General features: G+C 41.5%; 1 protein-coding gene and 1 long non-coding RNA gene across 7 annotated transcripts in view; one reads left to right on the top strand and one right to left on the bottom strand.

The window, feature by feature from the left end:
* LOC111868427 (rhotekin) overlaps window positions 1-25,152 on the top strand; it is a 161,188-nt gene that overhangs the window by 3,817 nt on the left and 132,219 nt on the right. The window contains exons 1-2 of one of the 6 annotated variants that reach the window (XM_023859039.1): window positions 16,864-16,916; window positions 21,241-21,666. The exons of 1 other annotated variant lie outside the window; for it this stretch is intronic. In XM_023859039.1, coding sequence (XP_023714807.1) covers window positions 21,397-21,666 — 270 coding nt within the window. In that variant the 5' untranslated portion in view covers window positions 16,864-16,916; window positions 21,241-21,396. Of the gene's footprint in view, window positions 1-9,485; window positions 9,798-16,863; window positions 16,963-21,184; window positions 21,667-25,152 lie in introns of those variants that run through there. 4 more of the 6 variants (XM_023859038.2, XM_023859041.2, XM_023859037.2 and 1 more) reach the window with 4 other exon arrangements.
* LOC111868428 lies at window positions 902-23,292 on the bottom strand. Its single transcript, XR_002843509.2, has 4 exons — window positions 23,055-23,292; window positions 2,785-2,906; window positions 2,496-2,536; window positions 902-1,716 (listed from the first exon to the last, which is right to left on the bottom strand). It is a non-coding gene; the product is annotated as an uncharacterized LOC111868428 (long non-coding RNA).

Raw genomic sequence — 25,152 nt, 5'->3', positions numbered from 1 at the left:
ACAATAACAACAACAAAATTCATCCATAATAAGTTAGCATGGAAGCAAGAGCAGTGTGTGTGTTATTTCAATTAATTTCTCACAAATTTAACACAGCTTATTTACTACTCACTGTGGGAGCAGACAAGCTCTCCGCTGTGGCTGGGACTTCTGGGACTTCCTACAGTGCTCAAAAATAGTTCTTGGTTTGATGTAAATTTTTATGTTGCATGATATCTTAAGGGGAATTTTGATATATTTCCAGTGTTAACCATGCAGTTTTAAAATGTGTAGTACATGGTCCAGAATGGTGAAAATTTTCTAAAAACTTTGACATTTATAGCTGGTTATCTCAGTTTGCTCTCTCTTGCAATGTGTGGAGATAGGCTGAGAAGCTGGTCATGTCTGAGAGCCATAAAACAAACTCCATGGCCTGTAGTCCACAAGCGAACTATACCTACCGAGCAACCGCCACTTGTTGGCGAAGTAAGTGCCAACTTTAGTGGATAGAGGGTGTTGCGTGGTTAGTGCTGTTAATCTCGGTTTTTTTAGACTGGATCTGCTATTTCCTTGAAATAGCTCCTCAGACATCCTGTAAGAAATTCTGAGTTTGTAGAATATATCTCAGATGTTCACTCCTTCCTTCAAGAAGATGTTCATGGCTTCTTTCAAGAAGAAAATCTGAAAATAAAACGTAATCAACTGATTTTACCACACACAGTATAATACTGAATGTGTATGTGCGACTTTGAAAATTGTTTAATCTACAGTTTGAGCCACACAGAAGGAATTTTCTCTACACATAAGTTGCTATGTAAGTACATGCCTGAAGTTTGTGCAATCTCTTTAATGTTTTCATAGAACTTAGGTTAATCAATCCTAAACATATGTTATATGAAATTCCTTCTCAGGTTTAAAATTAATGAATTTATTGAAGAGCATCAGTACAGACTTTTACACGTACCACCATATTATTGCCTTTTCAACCCCACTGAACTGGTTTGGTCCCAGACTAAGAGATACTGATGTAGCAGCATTGATTGGGTTTGGAAAGGAAAGTGTGTAAAAGACGTCGGAGGAATTTTTGGAACAGGTTTGGATGTTTGTCTTTTTGTGTTGACTAAAGACATTGTCTGTCACATAGAATTAATTGTAGTGCTAATCTTTTGTAATGTTGCTGTAGAATGTAGAGACAGTGGTACAATTCTGTTTTCATAACTTTCAGGTCTCTCCGACATTGTGAGAAAATTATGTCTGACATGGAGAGAGGCTGAGGAAGGGGAGATGGGAAGCAGAAATCTCTACAAAAAAAATAGGGAAGCTGTGGATCCTGTTGTTATTAACCTGAAGAGACCTTCAAGGGAGAAATTGATTCAGATGACTGGGAAGTCCCACTTGAAACACTGTGAATATTAATGGTTCACAGATTTGTATTGATTCATGATGCTGTTTGCTGTAGTCACAGATTAACTGCAACTTATTATATGCTGTCAGTGGTGTGCTATGAACAGACATCTTGAAGCTTTCATATCAGTAGAAACAGTTTTGAAATTTGATAATGACAATTCAGTTCAGATTTTGTTTTTATATTTTATAACAGTTGTCAGTATTTTTATTCTTATATATTTTCTACGTGTATGATGTATTAGTATGGCTCTTTGTAGTTTCATCTTCTTATTTGCAGTTGAAGAAACTCTTCATAGTGGAGTTACAGCATTGCTGGTTTCATCCACGTCACTAGAGAACACCAGAGATTGTACAGGTTAATGTAAGCAGTAATACTCCATGAGATAGTTACTGCAGACAAGAGTTGTTAAAAGGAGAAGTGCATATCTTTATCAAAATAATCCATAATTTATTATCAGGTAGATATAAAACATCATTATATGAACACGACTTAACTATCATAATAAACCTAAACCAGACTTTGTCATATGTGTTGACATAAATTACTAATTATCTTACTGAATGTTACTTACTTACATACTTACTTACTTACTCATGGAGCTGAGCCCTTCTGGAGGAGCCGCCAATTCTGCAGCTACTCAAGAATTTCCCAGCATTTTATGGAACCCGAAGGTTCATTACGTTGTTCACAAGAGCCCTCCACTGGTCCCTATCCTGACCCACATCTATCCAATCCATACCATCCCATCCTATCTCTCTAAGATTCATTCTAATATTGTCCACCCACCTATGCCTTGGTCATCCCTGTTGTCTCTTTCCTGAATGTTACCACAAAAAATATCTAAAGTCACTACTAACTTCTTCCAGTCTTTCATCATTAGTTGACTTTCTCACAAGAATTCAAAATTACTCCAGTACTGTGACCAATGATATCTTTACAGACAGCGAGAGAAAGATAATATTTAGATGGAACAAGTGATAGGTGGATTATCTGATGATGATGCTGAACTTATAGTTATAAAAAATACAGAATATGTTTAAATTATTGTAATTATGAGAAACAAATTAGACTTACAAATATTGATTCTGCTAAAAACTTTACAACATACCTAAGTAATAAGCAGCCATGAAGTATGAGTGAATAGGGTGTCTGAAAATAATGAATGGATAACCAAATGAATCAAAACATGATCATAAATAGCCACTTTAGTATCAACCATACAATGAAGATTTATTGCAGGACAAGAGGTGAAACATGTGCTGAACAATAAACAGATATAAAAAAGAACAAAAGAGATAAAAGTGGTGTGAAAAATTGTGAAAAAGGAAACAGGTAAATACTCTACAGAAGAAGAGACACTGCCAATATGATAATATAATGAAAAATCATAAACTCACAGCAAACTCCTGAAATGCTTTCTTCTTAACAACTGCAGAAACAGTTAAATAATGTTGTTAATAATGGTGATACCTCTCTGATATAATTACAGGTACTCCTCAATTTATGCAACAATTGTGGTCTGGAAAGAAAAGTCAAAGAGGGTGAAATTGCATAAATCAAACATTCTCCAATGAGAATCAATGGGTAATATCCAAGATCTGCTACAAAGAATGTCAATGTGCTTCCTCATACTTAAGCCGATTGTTTTATGCAGTACAGTAAATCAATTTTCCATTTTAGTTGACCTGAAGGCTCTGTTTTCTCATATAACAGTAGATGTGTGGAAGAGGTTGCATGTCTGGGCCAATTTCATCCTTTTCCCTCTGCAGTCCTTCAGTGCTTTCCACACAATACTCTCTTCTCCTCAACTCTCAGTCTGCCAGCAAACAGTTTTCATTACAGTGGATGCTGTTAATTGAATCTAATTTGAAATTTTTGATCTGATTAAAATGAAATCATATTTTATGAACTCATATGTATTGTAGAATATGTGTACTTAGGTATAGTACTATATTATATGAGATGTATGTATGTGTATTTATATTTGTATTGGAAACAAGTATTTATTTGAGGACTTAATCTACATCCTTGACTTAGGTGTAGGAAGTCTGCATACAAATTCTGTTCTTTTCTACTCTGCCAAACCAACATCATTCCTAATTGTGGTAATTTGCTATTTCTGTAATGGACTTCATGCTCTTGTTGCATTAATTCAGTGAATGTACAAGATATGTTGTATATATACGTAAAATATAATAATAACTTTATGATCTGACATGAATTCTAATATTTATAAGTCCCTCCTGACAATTTGTTTCACAGGACTCTTGTACAGGACTGCAGGTGAAAGGAAGAAAAAAAAGAGGTAAAGAATAGTAGTCTCTGTTTCGTTAGACATTCCCCAGGTATGAACACTTAATGAAACACCAGAATGTTTCCTTGGGACAAGCATATTCAGTGTATTGCTGAGAGGGTTTTTGATGGTCATGTGTCAGGTATAAGCTGTATTCCTGTTATAACCCCTGCTAAGGATATCCTTTTTTAGCTTAAATTCAAAAGCAAAGAGGTGCTTAACATACATATATTAAATGCAGCCCTGCCTCTCTTGGAAGTTCACAAACAAAATACAAAATCATCCAACTCAATAAATATCTTTCACCAGAATGTCAGTGGATTGAGAAGCAATATTGATGAATTAATACACTGTTTTGAGACAGACAACATAAACGTTCACATATTATGTTTAAGTGAGCATCATATGGTTGAACAAAAGCTTCTGCACCTTACAATGGACTGTTACCTATTAGGCTCCAGCTTTTGCTGAAAAGACCTGTAGAGGGGAGATGGGTATATTTTTGTTAGGACAGATCAGTATTTCAGTAAAATTGATATTTCTCATCCCTGCAAGGAGCAGAACTTTGAAATCTGTGCAATTCAGTTAGTAACTAAATCATCTAACCTAATCATATTATGCTTGTACAGAGCTCCTTCAGGAGTTGTCAGTGAATTTATAAGGAGACTAGATGCAACTTTAAAATATTTGTACATAAACTATTTAAATGACGGTAGAAATAAGAAACAACTAAATTCTTTACTACGGACATACAATTTGTCACACACTGTGAATTTTTCAACAGGAATTCAAAATTCCTTGGATACAGCTGTTGATAATATTTTTATAGATAGTACAAGGTTAAGGGGGCACACAGTAGCGTAATTGGTTGAGGGGCTATGTTACAGGCTGGAAGGTTGCGGGTTCAAGTCCCGATGAGGTCATTGGATTTTTTCAATTGACGTAATCTTTCCAGCCGCACTATGGTCCTGGGGTTCACTCAGTCTCTAACAGAAATGAGTGCCAGGAATTCATTAAATAATTTTCCTGGGGAGTAAAGCGCGGCCGGTGCGTAAGGCTGACAACCTTACCGCCCTCTTTGAGCCGATTATCTAGATAATGTGGGACCCTCAACGTTTCACAACCCTATGGGCCTTCATAGCCTGGTACAGTGATAGCTTTGATAGTACAAGGTTAAGCTCTTTTTGTATGTCTCCTATAGTCAACTGCCTCTCAGACCATGATGCTCAATTCCATACAGTAAATAATATTACTACAAATTAAATTTAATACCCTCAAAACAGAGAACCAGAAAAATAAATAATGAAATCATTACTAAATTTCAGCATCTATTAGAAACTGGAACGTGGGAACCGATTTTCAAAAATAAGGGTAGCAGGAGCAGTAATAACCCATACATGAGAGCAAATGAGTAAATGGGTAAATGAGCAAACTAGCTGTCCCTGAATCTAGATAAAACAAATGTAATAAAATTTATAACAAAAACTCACCACAATATCTGTTAAACATGGGATATAATGATAAATAATTGAAGAGGCAGTAAATACAAAAGTTCTTGGCTTACAAATTTATAACCATATCGATCAGTTGGTTCCAAAGCTAAGTTATGCAGTTATATCTGTGTTGCATATCAGCAACATTGGCACTCTCAAATCTATTTATTTTGCTTACTTTCACTCTTTAATGAAGTATCAAATAACTGTCGGGGGTAATTCATCTGATAGCAGAAAGGTATTTACGTTGCAAAAGAAAATTTTTAGACTCACGATGAGTGTCAAATCCAATAATTCTTGTAGAGAATTGTTTAAGAGAGTAGAGATCTTAACTCTTCTGTGTGAATATATATTTTCATTAATACATTTCATTACGAATAAAGAACATTTTCAGACCAATGCAGATGTACACATGTTAAAGCAAGACACAAGGACTGTCTCCATAAACCTACTGCTAACCTCTCATGCTTTCAGAAAAGCACACAATATGTTTGGATTAAATTTTCAGTAATCTACCATCTGATCTCAAGAGTCTTATGAATGAAAAAGCACAACTTAAAATAGCACTAAAACCTAACCTACACACACTCATTCCACTCAGTTGAGGAATACTTATTGTATAGAAGGTGTTGACTCATCCATTTGAAGGTTGTGTAAATAGCATAAGTTGACAGTATTGATGTGTGGATGTGTTTTTGAATAGCCTCATGTGTAACCACTGTGTTTTCTTGTGTGAAAACTTCAGTTGTACTGTCCTTATGTTTTTGTATTTATGTGACATACTCGTATTCCCCATCCTACTGTTCTTTTGACTAACTTTGGATGAAGGGAATCCAATGTCATGTAATAATACAAATATCGCTGGTTGGAGGGTTAAATTCAAGATGTGATGTGCTTTCCACGTATTGTAATGTGGTGGTTGTACCAATCAAGATTAATCCTCTCTGCTAGTAGTAGTATTAGTAGTGAGATGGCAGCAGCAACAGTTAACACTCTGTGTTGTTAAAATTAGTTCATGGTTAACAGAATTAGTGCCATTTGAACCCTGTTCTGGTAAGGGCGATTTTTGCTGATTTTTTAAGTATCTCTGTATTCTCTTTACATATGTAAAGAATCTTGCACCATAGAGAGAATTTTGACTGATTCATGAACTCATAATTTTATGGACACAGTCGTCATAGTGGAGTAACTGTTAACAGAGGGCTGCGCCATAGCTCAAACAGTTAGTCGCTGGCTTCCCACCACGGCGGCCCAGGTTCGATCCCAGGTCTGGTCAAGTGGGCTTTGTGGTGGACAAAGTGGCGCTGGGGCCGGTTTTCTCGAGTACTTTGGTTTCCCCCGCCAATCTTCATTCCACCAGTTGCTCCACAATCACCCTCACCTATCGTTGGGCTGGTAAAATATGCCATAAGTGGGCACAGTACAAGGGACTTAGTCCCACCCCACTAGCAATAAAAAAACTATTAACAGAAATCACACATGGTTTGGGATGAGGAAGGAGATTGTAGAGGAATGTGATATCTGATGCGACCTCAGTGTATGTACCTCAGAGCAATTAGAGCTTTTGCAATTGGTGAATAAATGATAGTAATCAAAGCTTTTCTAGGAAGACATTAAGAAATCACATGCCATATGCAGTTTATTGGAACAATGAACCAACTGTTGTGTTGAAATTCTCAGGAAAAAGATTAATAGCCTTGCAGAAGTTGGTGTACCTTTACCAAGCAACATTTTTGTAAAGATGTAGAAATGGAGCAGTGCTGCAAAATGGAGATAGGAGTATAAGAAAATTATTATTTTGAAACAAAATAAAAGTAATGCAGTATATTAATACATAATATAATTTCATAATACTGTATATACACACAGGTACAGAATTTACAGAAGTTGCACTTAATCCACTGCCACCCAGTGAGAAAAGTTTTAACCCAATAAGTTAACCGGTCACGGTAGCCGAGCGGTCTAAGGCATGTACTGTCTTCGTTCGCTTGGAAACCGGGATCGTGAGTTCGAATCCCACTCAGGGCATGGAAGTTTGTGTGTGTTTTTCTGTGTGTGTGTACAGGTAGAGGCCTTGCGACGAGCTGATCACCCGCCCAAGGAGTCCTACCGAATGTGTAAGATCTAGAAAAACCGAAGTGAACGGAGAAGTTCATGGAGGTAGGCCTAGGCCCACTGGGGCTGTAGTGCCAAGGGGGGGAAAAATTAATATCGGAAGTATGTTGAAGTAGACTGAAGTAACTTTTTAGTGATGATGTAACTGTATGCGTCACTAACTGACGATGACGCCCTCTGGTTTGCCCTCGGGCGCAACTTAGCAGTTCTAGCGTGTGGGGGCTGCGCGAGATCGTACTCGCCTTACATTACGCAACCACCGGGGCCCCTTAAGAGAATTACCGACGGACATAGTCGTGTAATTATATTTTTTTAATCATTAGGCTCAGTCATTTTCTTTCAAGTCCATAAAAGATTTTCAGCCCTAAACAAATATATATAAGACGGGTTTTGTATTGGATGATTAGATTTATTAACACCTTATTCGCACAACTCAGGACTGTAGGCAATACTACAGCGCTATCGCTATTTCCACGCTTTACAGTTCACCGTTACACACGCAATGTCGGTTCTCAGTCTTCACTAGTCGTGTCCTGGCAACGGGTTTATAACAGTCCCGCTGTAACTTAAAGTCACACATGAAGGCTTCTTTTCACAGCCTAATTTCTTTGTTGCTATTATTCTGCAACTCACAATTCCAAAGACTTGACTTAATTCCATTCCTCTGCCCCCAAGCTCATATCCTGGCCCGAAACTCGACTTCATGCTTCTCAAGGCAAGGCAAGGACAAGGGTCATGTTACAACTGACGGTCGGTCAGTCTGTATTAAGTCTATTGTCTGTATTTACATACATTTACAAATACACACTTAATCCTTACTTCTGTGTACAATATATACACAGCCTCTGTCAGTCCAGGCTAGGTACAGCAGATTATGCCCTTTTTATATATATATATATATAAATATCCTAGTAGTATTAGCTACCACGGCAGTCTCATGCTTCTCAAATGAACTCTTTTTTTATAAACACTTCGCAACGGACCATGCAGAAAACACACGCTCTCTATTGTTGATAATTCATGTTTACCGCGCCGTTGCATAGCAATGGAAGTTACTCAACTGTTGCTTACGTATTCGTTGCCGCGGTAACGTGTTTACCGAGTCGTTGTCCAGCAATGGACGTCTATTCTCTCTTCGCTATTCCGACTTTCGGGCGTTATGTCGCAATATTATAGACAGTGTGTGAGTTACTATAATGCAAGATCCGTCTGTGTCTTTGTAATAAGTTCCGAGAAGAACTTAACTGTGTACTGAAGACGGAGGTAGCTTACCCCCACTTTATGTAACAGCAGTGTGGGCTATCCTATAGTCGTTCCCCTACTGTTCGCCACCTTCCACGCATAGTAAATATGAGAATTGTATACTACGAAATTCTGATTCAGAACCACAGAAGGAATAGTCTACCTGGCAGATGTAAGCTTAAATGGCAGGATCTAAGATTGAAGGTTCTGACAGCTATGCCTGAAGATTAGTGTTTCCTGAGATGTGACGCCGTGTAAATCTATTAGAGATGTTTACGACGGAAGAACATGTTACACTCATTTTTTCACTTGAATTATAAATTAAAGCAATTTATTCCCCGAAACGTCGCAGAATTTTTTCAGACTACACGGCGTCACATTTCAGAAGACGTCTTCAGTTTTAAGATGATATTTGAAGAAATAAATTACGATTGTGTGAACGGCATTTTACTGGCTCAGTCAATATAGGCCCAGGCGCGAGCTGTTTTGAGCACGATAATGAACGTTCGAGATCCATAAATGACGAGGAATTCCTTGAACGGTTGAGCGACTATCAGTGTCTGAAGAAGGACTCGCTCCGCACAGCACGTTACATATTCTGCGCCTATCAACTGCTGTTACTTGTCGGTGTTTAGCTGCGCGCACCGTTCCTCTTGATGACACTTTTCCTGGTATGATCGTGACATCATGCGAATGCTCGATGAATTCATGATTGGGTAGGACTCTACGCATACCAGCCCTTTCTTGAAGGAACGGACAAAACGGTCTGTATAGTCGTATGCTTAAAGTTGAGAGTGAATGTCATGGCAGATGCTAGCAGGCCTACGTTTTTCTGTCATTGTCAAACAGAAGTGTGAAAGAAAACATTATCGAATATATTTTTAAATTAATTTTTATCGTAACTTCTTACATGTGTGATTACTGTATGAGTAAATTAAATTTCCTCTCTACTTTTAAAAAAAGTGCAAAATTGAAAGATGTGTGGATGATTTTTTAAATATGCGTTCAATATACCAAGCTGTGAAAATCTTCCTTGTATACATTTATTTTGGAGGAACTAGAAACAGTCTCAAATACGTGAACGTAAGGCAAAATGAGTGAAAGAGAGAAGTTCTGTTACTGCTGTGAAGGCAAGAGCGTGGTTCTGAAATGGAACGTCGGGTTAGAACTTCCTCCTCCGGCGAGAGTTCCGAGATGTCACACGAAATCAAATATTTTGTCTGTATTGAGTGCAAGCCTTCCGGCCAGGGGACGATGCTCGGGAAAGGTAAGTGTTCTGTAATTGAGAGGTAGGCATCGAATATTTGGAGATCATGGACGGCTGAGGCCAGAGATTTGCAGCTGATGTATATGTCAAATAGTTAAGGTTAGATATTCATTATTTGAGGTCGAATAACGGTTAGAGATCAAATAGTTGTTTGACTTCGTAGGATTATTTCGGTTGACGCCGAGCAAATTCCAGTTCAGCTGTATACGACAGTTGTTTTAAAGAGAAACCAGGATGATAACTCCATCGACCTGCGTTCTTGAGAAGCTCATAGTTGCTCACTAGTCAAGAACCCAGTATTTTATGGAAACTGAAAGTTTATTAGAATGTTTATAAAACCCCGAAGAATGTATTTTCATTGCAATTAAAGTACATATATGTAAAAATATGTCATCAGACAATTTTTGTGTACATTTTAATCGGAAAGCTTGAAGAGAAGATACGATGCGGAAGGCCTGGGTGTAGTTGAGAGATAAGATGGGTTTTAGTGAAATAGGGTGCGAAGATGTGGACTGTATTCACCAGACTCAGAAGGGGATCCAGTGGCGGGTACTTGCGAATATGATGGTGAAACCTTTGTATTGCATATGAGACTCTGAACTTCTTCATAAACTTCTGAGGACGGACTCTGCACTGTGGAACTGGCAAGACCTGATGATCAAGAGTAATTTGACTCACCTTGGTGTGTAACCACGACACGGAAATAACTGTTGTCCGTACAGTAACGAAGTTGTGAGCTTTCATGAGATTCCGTTTGTTCGTACCAGATATGCGGAACTTCCTCTCCCGTATAGAAGCGGTGTTTGCTTTTCGCTACTAATGAAAGCATCGGCGCGAATCCTGTTCGCGAACTTAATATGCTTCTTTTTTTCAGTCGTAGAAAAGGTTAAGTAAGGCATGTGTATTTATAGGGTCGTATTGTAGCTCGAGAAAGGCGGACTCTTAGGTTGGTTTTGTGCGGCATATGGGAATATACTTCCATTCCCTAAGATATGTGCTAACACTTCTCTTAAAGAAAGTGACGAATCCTGTCGAAGCAACCTGTGGAAAATACTTATTAAATATTCTCCGGGAATATTTAATTGACTTCTCAGGAAACCTAATAAATAACTCAGAATAGTATGAATTAAAATTACTATATGATATAAAATATTGATAAGGTGTAACAAACCTCATGAACTGTCTTCGCTCGTTCGAACGCTGGGATCGTATGTTCGAATCCAACTCAAGTCATGGATGTCTGTGTGTGCGTTATTTTCTCTTTGTGTTCTGTGCGTAGATAGCGGCCTTGCGACCGGCTGATCCCCCGTCCAAAGAGTCCTACCGTCTGTGTAAAAAAGATTACGAAACTGAAAAAGAGGCCAGGGCCCAACAAAGGGCTGTAGAGTCATTGATGAATGAACAGCAAACCTTCAGCAAAAATACGTTGACCCTCCAACATTTGATTTAGTAAGTCAATGTTTTTGAAGTTACGGATACAATTCGTGTTTGTTTGCTTGCGCTTCATAGGGCTGATGCGTGTATCGGTAGCGCCACATTAAAAATAAAAACGCATTTTTAATAATGCAGTCCTCGGTTAGGTACGTAAGGTACAAAGCGTCCCCTCATTGGTTCGAAGTTGAACCAGTCTTGAGTCGGAAGGAACTAACTTTTTCTTATTGCTAGTGGGGTGAGACTAAGTCCCTTGTATTGCGGCCACTTCTGGCCTATTGTACCCGCCCCGGATGATAGGTGAGGGTGATTGTGGAGCAGTTGGTGGAATGATGATTGGCAGGGGAAACCGAAGTACTCGGAAAAAACCTGCCCCAGCACCACTTTGTCCACCACAAATCCCACATGATCGAACCCGGGCCGCCGAGGCGGGAAGTCAGCGACTAACCGCTTAGCTATGGCGCGGCCAAGGAATTAACTTAATCAGGGATTAAAGTAATTTGCCAAAGTGAATCATCCAGCTGCTTATTAGCTCATGTGTGCATCAGTTTTCCCCAGAAGAATATTTTATAAAGTAGAAAAGTTGTTCATGTGCTTAATTAAGCACCCCTCAATGGTGTAATGAAGGTATAGATATTCTTAACCGCGGCGCTAGATAGAGGTGTTGGGGCATATTTTCGCCCCATGCGCTCTACTTCCTCGTGGAGGAACTCGCGATGAGCCCAAGAAGAGATAAATCTGTTAACCTTGCCAGGAATCGATTCCCAATTCGAATGCAGTCCAGCCCATAGGCTCGTCGCTATACCGACTGAGCTATCCTGGCTCCGTCTACTTATGTGTATATTGAGCTCACGTAATTTGGTTTGATCCCGAACAGGGATGTAGGTAGTGACAAAACGTTGAAGAAGAAAGTGACAATTAAATGAGCAAACCTGACAGTATGGTGTGGCCTGAATTGTTATTTCCATTGCATACTTCCGGTTTTCTGCGTCTCTTGTGTTATTTTCCCGAATAAGATGGCTCAAGCGCTAAGGCCTCTGACTTAGAGTCGAAGGTATCCGTTTCGGATCTCGACCGGGATACCGACTATCCTAACTTAAGTTTTCGTGGTTTTCCTCGATATTTCCTTAAAAAATTCTGCTATTAGGCCACGACTGCTTGGTTCCATATCTCTTTGCAATTCACCAGTCACTTCTAATCTTACATTGGACGCTGTGTAGTCTGAGATACTGGCAGTGCCCTTAAGTAGGCCATAGATAAGGATATAAAACTGTGTTGATTGTATTAGTATTGTCACGTGTAGGAGGATATGCGTGATGAAAGTAGCGGATTCTAGTTCGGATGACTGGATTTATTGTCACTTCGGTTACAAGTTCTCTCAATCATATTCAAATACAGCGCTATCGCTGATTACAGAATTCACCGTTGCACACGCACTAGAATTCTCAGTTTCCAGTAGTCGTCTCCTGGCAACGGATCTCAACACAGAAACTAGCACTTCAAATCACTATGAAGTCTACTTGTCATTTCTTGTTGGATCGCCCTGGAACCTCGGAACTGAACTAAGAACTCTTCTGGGCTCTTAACTTTACTGCACTGCACTATATTCTGCAGTAGTCTAAGTTGAAGTCAAAGTCACAGTGCGACTGACGGTCAGTCTTGGTGTCGAGCCCCATCTGGGGCTCATGACCGGATATTTAATACTGTTAGACAGTTACAGTCTTGTTTTCGTGGGGCGCCCTCTCCGACGAGAGGATGGGTGTGTCTATTGTATATGCTGCTGGCTGTTGCCAGCGCAGTCTTTCTCGGGTCCGAGCCCCTTGGGACTTGCGACCATATTTTACTGTCTCAGATTTGAGACTTTCATTTTCGTCGCCTCCTACGACTCGCAGGCTCACGGTGGAGGTATTCGACCTCGCCTCCACACGGGTATCTTAAGCTACAACAGGTCTTCGTTATCGTTCGTTGTCTCGCACAGACAACGCAGAAAACAGAAGTCACGTGGTGCCTAGCCAGCGAGTTCATTGGCGCGCTGACTGTTGCCTAGCAACGAGCTATAACATTCGTTCACTGAGACACATCTCCCACTGTTGCACGTTGGAAAGTGTTTATCAAGCCGTTGCCTAGAAACACTTCGAACATATCCGTCACAGTATGATGTCTTGATAAGGAAGGAAAGGAACTCGTTCTGTTCTGAAACCGACTTACCTGCAAGCTCTTTTACCCAATTCAGTATTTGTGCGTTCCTTAGTCGGCATTGTGAACGGACTCAACGCTAATTCTCCGCAGATTAGACAGTTATACACGAAGGTGCAAAGTATGCGTTTTTATTCCGCCTGATAGAACCAAGCTGACACACCCAGCACTTGCTAGGCCGGTTTCAGAAATACAAGGCAACAGACAGTTCTGAATGTTGTAGCCAGTGTTGAGGCGACCTAGCAATGTTTCATCTCACAGGGACAACCACATCGTGACGTACATTTTTAAGGTTACACAGTGTCATTTTTATGGGGGGGGGGCGGTAGATATAGAATATTGTTCTAGGATCTTCGTTGTAAGACGAATTAAGGTTTCCCAGAGACACAATCCCTCAAGTAAAAGAGTTAAAGTTGTCCCTGTGCTAAATTACTTATTCAGTATGCCATGAAGACATATTGGTGAGCGGAAGTATTGCTCCGTATTACACTCCCGTATATGGTCAGCTTCACGCCACTGTCGCTTTGCCCTGAGGAAAGAGCCCCCGGTACCAACAGGACTGGAGGCTTATTGGGCCTCAGAGCCCGTCTGAACTCTGTGGAGGAGAGAAAAATCTAGCACTGACGGGAATTGAACCGAGCCGTCCAGCCCGTAGCCCGTCTCTATACAAAGAGCTTCTGCTTGTGCAAGGTCATAGGGGTATACAAAGGTCGTCATCATATTAAGGCAGTAATGCTTTCTAAAGGTGCGAAAATTGATAGAACATCTGGATACAATGCCCAGTCAGAGATTATTGGCAGTCTTCTACAGTTGCTTATCCCGGGAAAGAAGTTGTATTAAGAGACATCGAGGTATTGGGGCCGTCGACAGAACTACGAAGTAACTTAAGTTGTAATTAAAATCTGTGACATGACGCTTGAAAGCCGGAATAGTGGAGCCAGAGCAGAAGTCCATTGCTAGACAACAGCCCGGTAAACACATTCCCGCGGCAACGAATACGTAAGCAACAATAGAAGAACTTCCGTTTGTATGCAACGGCGAGGTATACACGCCTCTATAACAATAGAGGAATTGTTGGGATAACGATGTAAACGGTGTTTTCTGTAGATCCGATCGTAGACTATGTAACAAGGATGACTACGAGTCGTAGGAGTTCGAGGAAAAGGGAACGCAATGTCTGGGGGTATAACCGGTCCTCCCTATTCCTGAGGGTCATAAATATGGGGACCTGGCCTTCCAGGTTGGGGAATTTCGAATCTGAGGCAATAAAATGTGATCATGAGTCCCGCGGAACTTGGACCTGGGAATGACTGCGCTGGCGAGGTCCAGCAGTAATTGTAAACAACAGACCAATTCTCTCGTCAGAGATGATGTTACATAAGGATTGTGACCGTAAGTGTTCAGTTGGGAAATAAAAATTACTGGTCGTGAGTCTCAAGGAGCTTGTCGCCAAGACGAGCTGATTGCCAGTAAACCGCCAATCGTAAAGTAACACTGACTCGCTGACTCTGCTGAAATCCAAATTAAGAGAGTCGGCAGTCGAAGATGTTTGAGAAGAAATGGCAAGAAATGAATTAGGCTGTGCAAAGAAGACTTCATATATCCTGCAATTACAGTGAGACTGTTATAAATCTGTTGCGAGGATACGACTAATACCTTAGTGTGTGTGTAACGGTGAACTGTGAAGTGTGTAGGTCAGAAATAGCCGTGTATTACTTAGAGTTCCGAGTGGTGTGTATGAGTGGTCAATAAATCCAATCATCCAATCCAAATCCTGTCTAATAGTCACGCACCCATGCACGTGTCAATGTTAATACAAACAGTATATCATTAGTTTATTTTTATTTCTTCATTCAACCACTACTTCTACCGATGGCATTGGCCGCACCATAGTTCAAGCGGTTAGTCGCTGGCTTCCTACCGCGGCAGCCCGGGTTCGATCCCGGGTCTGGTCAGTGGGATTTGTGGTGAACAAGTGGCGCTGGGGCGGGTTTTCTCCGAGTACTTCGGTTTCCCCTGCCAATCGTCATTTTACCAAATTTTCCATCATTATAATCACCCGGGGCAGGCTACAAGAGGCCAATCAGTGGCCGCCTTGCCGAGTGGACCCAATTTGACTCCCCCCCCCCACTAAGCGAATTTTATTTCGGTGGCATGGACCACCATAAGACGATTTGTAAACAGATGAGTAAAATATATTACTAGTGAATTGCGAGGTTAAATGGATCCATTTTTACAACGAAAAATCATGTAACGAATTATTGTGTTAGGCGATTAGAATATAAGTTATATTGAGTTTCTTAAATCGTTAAAAAAATTAAAATAGGCTGGAAGAAGTATAATAAGGGAGATGTTAAGTAGGAAGGGTGTATATGTACGATTGGGTGACAAGAGTGATACAGTACTTATCGATAAAAGAAAAGGCAATGCTATCCCTGTTACAGGCCGTGAAGGCCCACAAGGTTGTGAGACGTCGAGGCTCCCACATTTTCTAGACAATCGGCTCACAGATGGCGGTGAGGTTGTCAGTCTTACGGGCCGGCCGCCCTTTACCCCCAGGAAGATTCCTTGTACTCAAATCTGTTAGAGTCTGAGTTGACTCCAGGGTCTTTTTTTTATTGCTAGTGGGGTGGGACCAAGTCCCATGTACTGTGGCCACTTCTGGCCTATTGTACCAGCCCCAGATGATAGGTGAGGGTGATTGTGGAGCAATTGGTGGAATGGAGATTGGCAGGGGAAACCGAAGTACTCGGAGAAAACCTGCCCCACCACAAATCCCACTTGACCAGACCCGGGATCGAACCCGGGCCACCGCGGTGGGAAGCCAGCGACTAACCACTTGCGCTATGGCGCGGTCACCCCAGGGTCATAGTGCGACTGAAAGGATTAGGTCAATTGAAAAATCAAATGACCTCATCGGGAATCGAACTCACAATATTCCGGCTTGCGGCATAGGCTCTGTGGAATTTCATAATATGTGTATAACATACAGCGGGATGGAAAAAGTAAAAATATTGGTAGAGTTACCTTAAAGGGGCCTGTAGACCGTCTTTGAAATGCGGAAGGAAGCAGAGAACCCGTACCATACACAGTTCGGCTCACAGAAACAAGTATTGGCACGGTACATTGAATATGGTCGTTACGGACTTTCTTCCTGCTTTCATTAGTTCACAATAATATCCTTCGCCTTATCAAGCCTTTACGAAGCCGTGAGAACAAATACGAAATTAAATCTGACTGTAATGAACTGATAATTTGCTATGATATCTCGCCATCCGTCCCCCCATAGCAAGGAAGAGTCACGTAAAGAAACGTTGAACAAGAATGCGGGATTATCTCGGTCGTATTGTGAAAGTGGTACTGAATGGCAGGTTGCTCTCATACAGGCGCAGACCTAGTGACCGCAGGCGGGTAATGGTCGTGTTCAGACATCAGTCTACCAGAGTCCGCCGTTCGGGGAGGTTAGCTCGGCGTTTGTCCGTGTGTTGTGAAGTGAGTGGTCACGTGGTCTACTGTCCCAATTGACAAACTTACAAACGTGTGTGTGTTGTAACATATCGATACCATATTTGTTATCGGATTCATGGACTTCCTCTGTAGTTTTGCCTGCGCTTGCGCGTGATTGTTTTCATATTGATGGAGATTTTGCATATCTAATAGGCGTTATTGTTAAAGAATCCCACGCATGTGAAATCACATGGGGCTGGGACGAAAATTCAGTCAGATATGACATCTAACACAATGATGTTTGAAACACCGGTTATCAACAATTGTCTTTCAGGCTAGCAGTAGTTTAGGTCATTTTGATTCTGCCATATGTAACGATTATTTGATCCTACTTTGATGTACGCAAACTTGTAAACAGAATACATCATATGACATAGTATTAACTGTTATGGCCTTGTCTAAAGGCGGAAAGAATTTAAAAGTGTTTGTTAATTAATTTCCGTTATAAGCTACAGAGGGACATCATGTAATAGAGTTTAAGGTTAGTGTTTGCCTTGCTCACGTAAATAGCATATGTTACATTGTTGTAATTAGGCTTTGTGATACTCGTGATTACAAGAAGTGAGCCGATGATACAAAACATTGCGAATTTTACGTACCGAGTCGAAGTTACTGCGCAATTCAGTGCGCAAATTAAAACGAACACGGCAATCTTCGTGTGGGTAAATTATTAGGCTGACTTGCGTTATTGCGAATAAGTAATTGTTTGCAAAATTTTAAAAGATAAAGTTGGCCCTGTGCCGATCACAGTGGCCTCGCGGTCTAAGATCTAAACTCTCTTTTCACACGGGTCGTGTGTTCGAATCCCGCTCCAGGCATGGATGTCTGTGCTGTGTTCCTTTATTCTGTGTTTATGTTCTGTGTGTAGGTAGCGGTCTTGCGACGGGATGATCCCCGATCCAAGGAGTCCTACCGACTATGTATATGATTAAGAAACTGAAAAAGCGGCCAATGTCCAACAAAAGGACTAGGGCCACAAGTAGATAAAGTTAACCCTATGATTAATTAATTAAGCGCTACATCGTGAAGATATATAAGGGAGTGAAGGTATAGATCCACCATTCTTGGCCTCGGAACTGGATGGGAGTGCTCAGTTTTACCCCTCGGCCGCTTTACCCTCTGGGAAAGAGCCCGCGGTAGGATAGGAGGCTGAGAGGGCCTCAGAACCCATCCGAGCGCTGTGGAGAAGAGAAAAATCTCTTGCCGCTTCCTGGAATCGAACCCCAGCCGTCCAGCCCGTAGCCAGTAGCTATACCTACTGAGCTATCCCGACTCCGTGCAGACTTGTAACGTGACCAATAGGCCTTGCTTACTTAGTTATGGAGCTGAGCCGTTCTGGAGGAGCCGCCAATTCTGCAGCTACTCAAGAAATTCCCAGCATTTTATGGAACCCGAAGGTTCATTACTGTGTTCACAAGACTCCTTCACTAGTCCTTATCCTGAGCCAAATGAATCCAGTCCATACCATCCCATCCTATCTCTCTAAGATCCATTTTAGTATTGTCCACCCACCTACGCCTTGGTCTTCCCAGTGGTCTCTTTCCTTGTGGCTTTCCCACCAATATCCTATGCTCATTCCTCGTCTCCCCTATTCGTGCTACATGCCCTGCCCACCTCATCCTCCTTGACTTGATCATTGTAATTGTACTTGGAGAAGAGTACGAGTTATGAAACTCCTCATTATGCAGTTTTCTCCAAACCCCTGTCACTTCATCTCTCTTCAGTCCAAACATTTTTGACACCCTGTTCTCAAACACCCTCAGTCTATGTTCCTCCTGTAATGTCAGAGACCAAGTTTCGCACTCATACAGAACCAGGAAAAATTATAGTTTTGTATGTTAGGCCTAAAGAGTTTAATGTTACCATTACCGTAATCCTTTTTCCGCGTGTTCTCATGTATAGCCGTGTCCAGTTTTGCTGTATGGGATATCTATATCGTGGTCTGCAGGCTAATGGTAAACTGGTGTTTCTGAGGAGCATACTGCCTTCTACCCTGAAGGTGGAGGTATTATTTTCTCCTGAAACGCTGTTACCCATGAATAAGCCAGCACGATGTCATAACCTACAAGACCGCAATATGAAATTTCACCCTCTGTCAAAAACCAGAAATGTTATTGCCGACGGTTTTTATATGTATGCACGCGGAAATCGGTGGCTATAGCAGTAAGAGATTCTTTGTTGACGGGGACAAGAGTGTAGTGGCGTTACTGATTTCTTGAAATTTCCAAACAATGATTTGCAGAAAAAGAGCGCGCGCTGTTTGCAGGGGCTTTCTCTGTATCACGAGGTAAAGTCTGCACTATATAAAGTGGATTTAAATTACGTAATTCAGAATTTAATTCTGAAACTGTGAATATTATAGACAGTCGGCAGGGTTCCTTGGACGGGTGATCAGTTCTTGTTGCAAGGTCGTTACTTACACAGCACAGTAAGCACATACAGATATTCATGCCCCGAGTGGGGCTCGAACCCACGATCCCACTGCTTGAGTGGCGAAGACATTTCTTGCGGCAACTGTGACCGGTTACTTCTTTCTTGGGTAGAAATACCCTTCTTATCGTCCTTTTATCAAGCACCCTAAATATATATTCATCCCCTAGGAAAGGATACCAAGTTTCACATCAATGTAAAGCAGTAGGTATAATTATATTTTAAGTTTTAGGGTTTCATAATTAAACCAGTCACAGTGGCCGCACGGTATAAGGCACGAAGTGTCTTCGCTCGCTTAAACACTGTGGGTTCGAATCCCACTCCAGGCATATTTGTGTTGTCCTGTGGCTTCGCGACGGGGCTGACCACACGTCCAAGGAGTCTTGCCGACTATCAATACAGTCCATAGTTACAGATTAATTCTGATGGGAAGCGGGCGAGAGGGCCTAATATGAAAGATAGAAGAAGAATTTATTTCTAATTGAAGATGTTCGTTTTTTAAATTTAAATTCGTTTAGTGGGGGGTGGAGTCCAGCTGGGTCCACTCGGCACCGCGGCCACTAATTGGCCTATTGTAGCCTGCTCCGGGTGATTATGATGGAGAATTTTGTGGAATGAGAAAACCCGCCCCAGCGCCACTTTGTCCACCACAAATCCCACTTCATCAGCCCCGGGATCGAACCCGGGCCGCCACGGTGGGAAGCCAGCGACTAACCGCTTGAGCTATGGCGCGGCCAAGATGTTCATTTACTTCATGAAGCAGAAATTATAATTATATGCCATTTTTTTAGAGTGAAACAGTTTCTCGGGCCACTGGGTTTCAGTCTAGACCCATATAAAGTGAAATTTTCTTTCCCCGGTCGAATGCTTTATAGTTTATTCTTAACATGTGTTACCGGATAATTTGTAAGGTCGTCTAGCAACTTTGTTCGGCTCGAAGGCTGTCGTATGGAGAAAGTGCAATAAATGGCTGCGGTAGGAAAGAACAACGTACTGTCGGTATTTGCGCGTCAGGTCGTTAACTGTAATCTTGTTGTAACCTCGAATTTATAGAGAGCCAATATTCTGCAAGTGACTTGTTGGTATTTGCTGACATTTGGCACATCACGATTAGTGGCTCCTCTTGAGGAAGAGATGGGAAACTGTGAGGGGAACTTAACGGTATTATTTTTTATGGAATTGTAGTAAGCCGGTCACGGTAGCCGAGCGTTCTAAGGCATGTACCGTCTTCGCTCGCTTGGAAACCGGGATCGTGGGTTCGAATCCCACACAGGGCATGGATGTCTAGTTTGTGTGTGTGCGTTTTTCTGTGTTTGTGTACAGGTAGAGGCCTTGCGACGAGCTGATCACCCGCCCAAGGAGCCCTACGGGCTGTATATAGATCAATAAACTAAAAAATCGGCCGAGGTCAACAAGGGCTGTAGAACCATAGTTAGAATAATATTAGGTGATGAATACGTGTTATGAAGTGCCTTATTACGTAATTTTCTGAGTCCCTTTGTTACCCCGAAGCCGATCACAGTAACCGCACAGTCTAAAGCATGAACCATATTCGCCCTTCGAACACTATGATCCTGGGTTCGAATCCCAGTCCAGGCATGGATGTGTGTGTGCGTTTATTCTGCATTTGTGTTCTGTGTGTAGGTAGAGGCTTTGCGACGGGCTGATCCCCCGTCCAAGGAGTTCTGCTTCTGTGTATAGGATTAAAGAACTGAAAAACCGTCCAAGGTCCAACAAAAGGACTGTAGAACCATAAAATAATGTTACTCATAGATTCCCTTAGTTCCTTGAATTCATGATTCATATGTACTGTTTATTTATAGGCCCCGATAAACTTTCGTTAAATTGGAAGTAAATGTCCGGATGTGTATTGTTGTAGTTCCTAGTTGTGAAGGCCAAGGGAACGGAATCCGAGCAAATACAGTTTCCCTTTCGGTGCTGTAACTGCAAGTGCAGTAGTAGCTTCCTCAGACTGCGTGATGTGGGAGGAAGTACAGCGTGAAACATGAGTTCCTTGTGAACACTGCGACGCGTAATGTATCGCATCAGACTGTACATTGTGCCGGAACAAGATGAGGACGACGCCCAGGAAGATTTCGATGCAGGTTTTGTGGACAAAGATTTGCTGTCAAGTAACAGCGGTTACTGGTGGGACACGGTCAAAGGTGACGGTCGTGTTACTGTGACTCATAGGGCTAATAAAGCGAAAGTCAGAGTCTCCTTCGGTGAATCCCAGCAGGAAAAACATCACGAAACAGGACGCTGCAGGGAACAGAGGAATAACAGGGCCAACAAGAAGAATAAGGTACGTCAAAGGCTGTCTTCGGCTGCTTTGGTTATTTGGACGGTTGCATGGAAATACAGTTACATTAAACGAAATGGGTGCTTGCTTGGAATTGAATTCTGTCACAAGTGGCTAACTTGTGTGTGCTTGTGTGACGGGGGGATGCATACGAGTATACCCATATGTGAGTACGTACATATACAGTGTATATATACATATGCTGGCTACGAGCTGGACGATCGAGCGGTCGGAGTTTTCTCTTCTCCACGTCGTCCAGACCGACTCTCTGGGGCCCTCCCATCCTCATATCCAATGGGTACCGGGGTAAAGCGGCCGGGGCGTGAAGGTGACCACTCATCAACTACTGCCAAGGTCAAGAAAAATGTATTTCTATACATCCACTCCCCCATACGCCTTCATGGCACAGTGTGTAGTCAAGCACAGGGACAACTTTGTATAGATTCTAAAGGGTTCCGATGATGGTGTTATAATCTGAGGATGGAAATAGATACGGTCTCCGAAGCTTTGTGTTTTCTAGTTTTTAGAATACCGGATGATGGACGAAGTCCGGAACCTCAATAATTCTGAGCGTGTATACAACATAGCCTATACAATATACAGAATATCCCCGCGTTTGCGACGTAAATGGTTTCTGGGGAGCCATCATAAGTCGAATTCATATTTCCCGTAAGTGAAGTTGCAGTTCCGTTCCTGAAAACCCATTTCCTACCTTAAAATTACTAAAACTGATGAAGAGAATGGAAAACTAAGTAAAATACTAATTACATGGGATACAGTAATATTCGGTAAAAAAAAATAGGACAAAATACATTTTAAAAATTCATATAACAAAATTTCAGTTCTTTCCTCTTTCATAATTTGNCCAGTTGTTGATCTATTGTACGTCCCCCTTTGATCTTCTACCAGTCTCCATACCCTACCGGTACTGGTGCGTGCTATCAGCCCCGTTGAGCCAACGAGGTCAGCCCTCGGTACCTTAATACTTCCCCCATGTACCAGAGGCATTGGAAACTACTTGGGCGGGAAATTGTTGCCTAATTTAGCTCAGAGGTCTCCTAGAGACATGAGGTTCTTTTACGTGCCGTAAATCTACGACACGGGACAGACGGCTTAAAGTCCCTGCCGGAGGGCTTAAAATGAAATTGTAGTAACTTTTTGTGATATGCCAGCGCAGTGCACCGATAGTGCTCTTCACGCGATGATTGGGATAACTGGCCCTCTATCTTTCCATTTGGTCACACGTAATTATTATCTTGTCTGCCGACATAACCTCTGTAATTGATACAGGTCGTCAAATAACCTATGAACCGAACAACTAACCAGTTATTACAATTGTAGGAAGATTGTTACTATAGAGTCTAATTATGTATTACTGTAATCCTACTAACCTTCTTTCTTCGAAGTGTATCTCAGTCCGTTAGGTGAATCTCGAAATAGGTCAAGTATTTTTCAAGTAGGCCAGGGCCGTTTCCCCTCCGGATCTTGCCAATTCAATGTGAATTATCTTCCTCGTCTCATTCCATGTAATCTCTGCAGTTGATGCAGTGCCGTTAAGTAACCAGCGACCAACGATGATTCGCTACCTGTGCACATAACTGCCGCTACTTCCGGTGGTGCAGCCGGAGAGGCCGGAGAGAGTGTACTTTGTGACGATGAATGTGATCTGGAGAAGTAATCATGCTGCAATGCAGTGATGAGCTTTTCAAGACGTTGGCAGGTGTCAGCTACGTCATGTGAAGGAGGTGAAGTTCTGCTGTACATATGATGTCTGCATATTGAATAAGTAGCCACGGAACACGAAAAAGGGACAGCCCTTCAGCTTGGGGAATGGAAAGAGCTTTCTCCATGCAAAAATAAAATATAAAGAATTTTTTTACAAATGTTGTTATAATGCCTCGGTTTTGCTAGAATGTTTTTATTTAAAATGAGTATTTTCTTGTTAATTTTCGCGTCAATTGTAAGTCGCTTAATCTATTTCTGTAATTTTTTTTAATTAAGTTGCGTCGTCTGGGGCCGGTGTAGCGACTGGCTACGGGCTGTACGCCCGAGTGCTCGGAGTTTGAGTCCCGGTAAGGGCAAGATTATTCTCCTTTCCACGTCGTCCACACCGATTCTGGGGTCCACCTAGTCTCGTAGCCGGGGGATAACGGGGTTCTTTCCTCAAGGGTAAAGCAGCCGGAGCTTGGAACTAACCTCTCCAAACTAGTCAAGAATACGTCGATCTATACATCCACACCCCTATACTTTTCCATGGCTTAGTGCTTAATTAGGTAAGCACAGGGACAACTTTACCTTTTTAAGTTGCGTGGTACTAAACGCACACATTTCTACACATTATCCGCAATGAGCCATTGACAAAGTAACAGATGATTAGTGCAGATTTGTAATTTTATTGTCTTCCATTCGCTGTTTTAATACATCGAGACAGCGTGTACATTATTTTAGACTAATTAAAAAGCAGTTAAATTAGTAAAGTAGTGTATGTGATGGGAAGATATTACGTTTTCTGAGTGACAGGATTAATAGATTGTTCATTATTGTGCATTGTGAACTGGGTTGGGAAAAATTGTAATATTTCGTTACATGTATGTCTGCACTGTCTTTGCTTTTCATTGCCTGCCTTGATGAATGGCTGAGAACAGTCGCAAAGCACAGCTCGTAGATAACTCTTATTCGCATAGAAATAATTACTATAACGACCCGGGACTGAAGTACAAATTGCGGATTTACCTAGACATCGATTTTCGTGCTTAAACGTCTGTTGTAAATCAGAGCCAGTCGTCCGAATATGCTCTGCTTTCTCCATGATTTCCAAGTTGCATTCGGCGGACTTGAGTACATTAGAAGAGGTTGAGCTTTTTGTCACTAGAATGTGTTATGCTTATTTGGAAACGACTATAACAAATGAAAAACTGATTCAGGAGGAAATTAAGAGGAGATTGAACTCGTAATGCTTGCTACCATTCAGTCCAGAATCTTTTGTCTTCTCGTCTGCTGTCTAAAATCATAAAAATTAGAATACACCAAACTATAATTTTGCCTGTAGTTCTGTATGGGTGTGAAACTTGGTCTCTGATATTAAGAGAGGAACATAGACTGACGGTAAGAAGACGACTTTCTTCATAGACTGAGGGTGTTTGAGAACAGGATGTTGAGGAGAATATTTGGACCGAAGAGAGATAAAGTGACGGGAGATTGGAGAAAACTGCATAATGAGGAGCTTCATTACTTGTACTTTTCTCCAAGTATAATTAGAACGATCAAGTCAAGGAGTATGAGATTGGCATTGCATGTAGCACGAATGGGGGAGAAAAGGGATGCATATAGGATATTGGTGGGAAAGCCACAAGGAAAGAGACCACTGTGAAGACCAAGGCGTAAGTGGGTGGACAATATTAAAATGGATCTTAGAGAGGTAGGATGGAATGGTATGGATTGGATTGGTCTGACTGAAAATAGGGACCAGTGGAGGGCTCTTGTGAACAC

The sequence above is a fragment of the Cryptotermes secundus genome, unplaced genomic scaffold (genome assembly GCF_002891405.2).
Source record: "Cryptotermes secundus unplaced genomic scaffold, Csec_1.0 scaffold106, whole genome shotgun sequence".
In the NCBI taxonomy this organism is placed as follows: Eukaryota; Metazoa; Arthropoda; class Insecta; order Blattodea; family Kalotermitidae; genus Cryptotermes; species Cryptotermes secundus.
The sequence above is the reverse complement of the archived record's forward strand: the minus strand, read 5'-3'. Positions and strand labels throughout refer to the sequence as shown.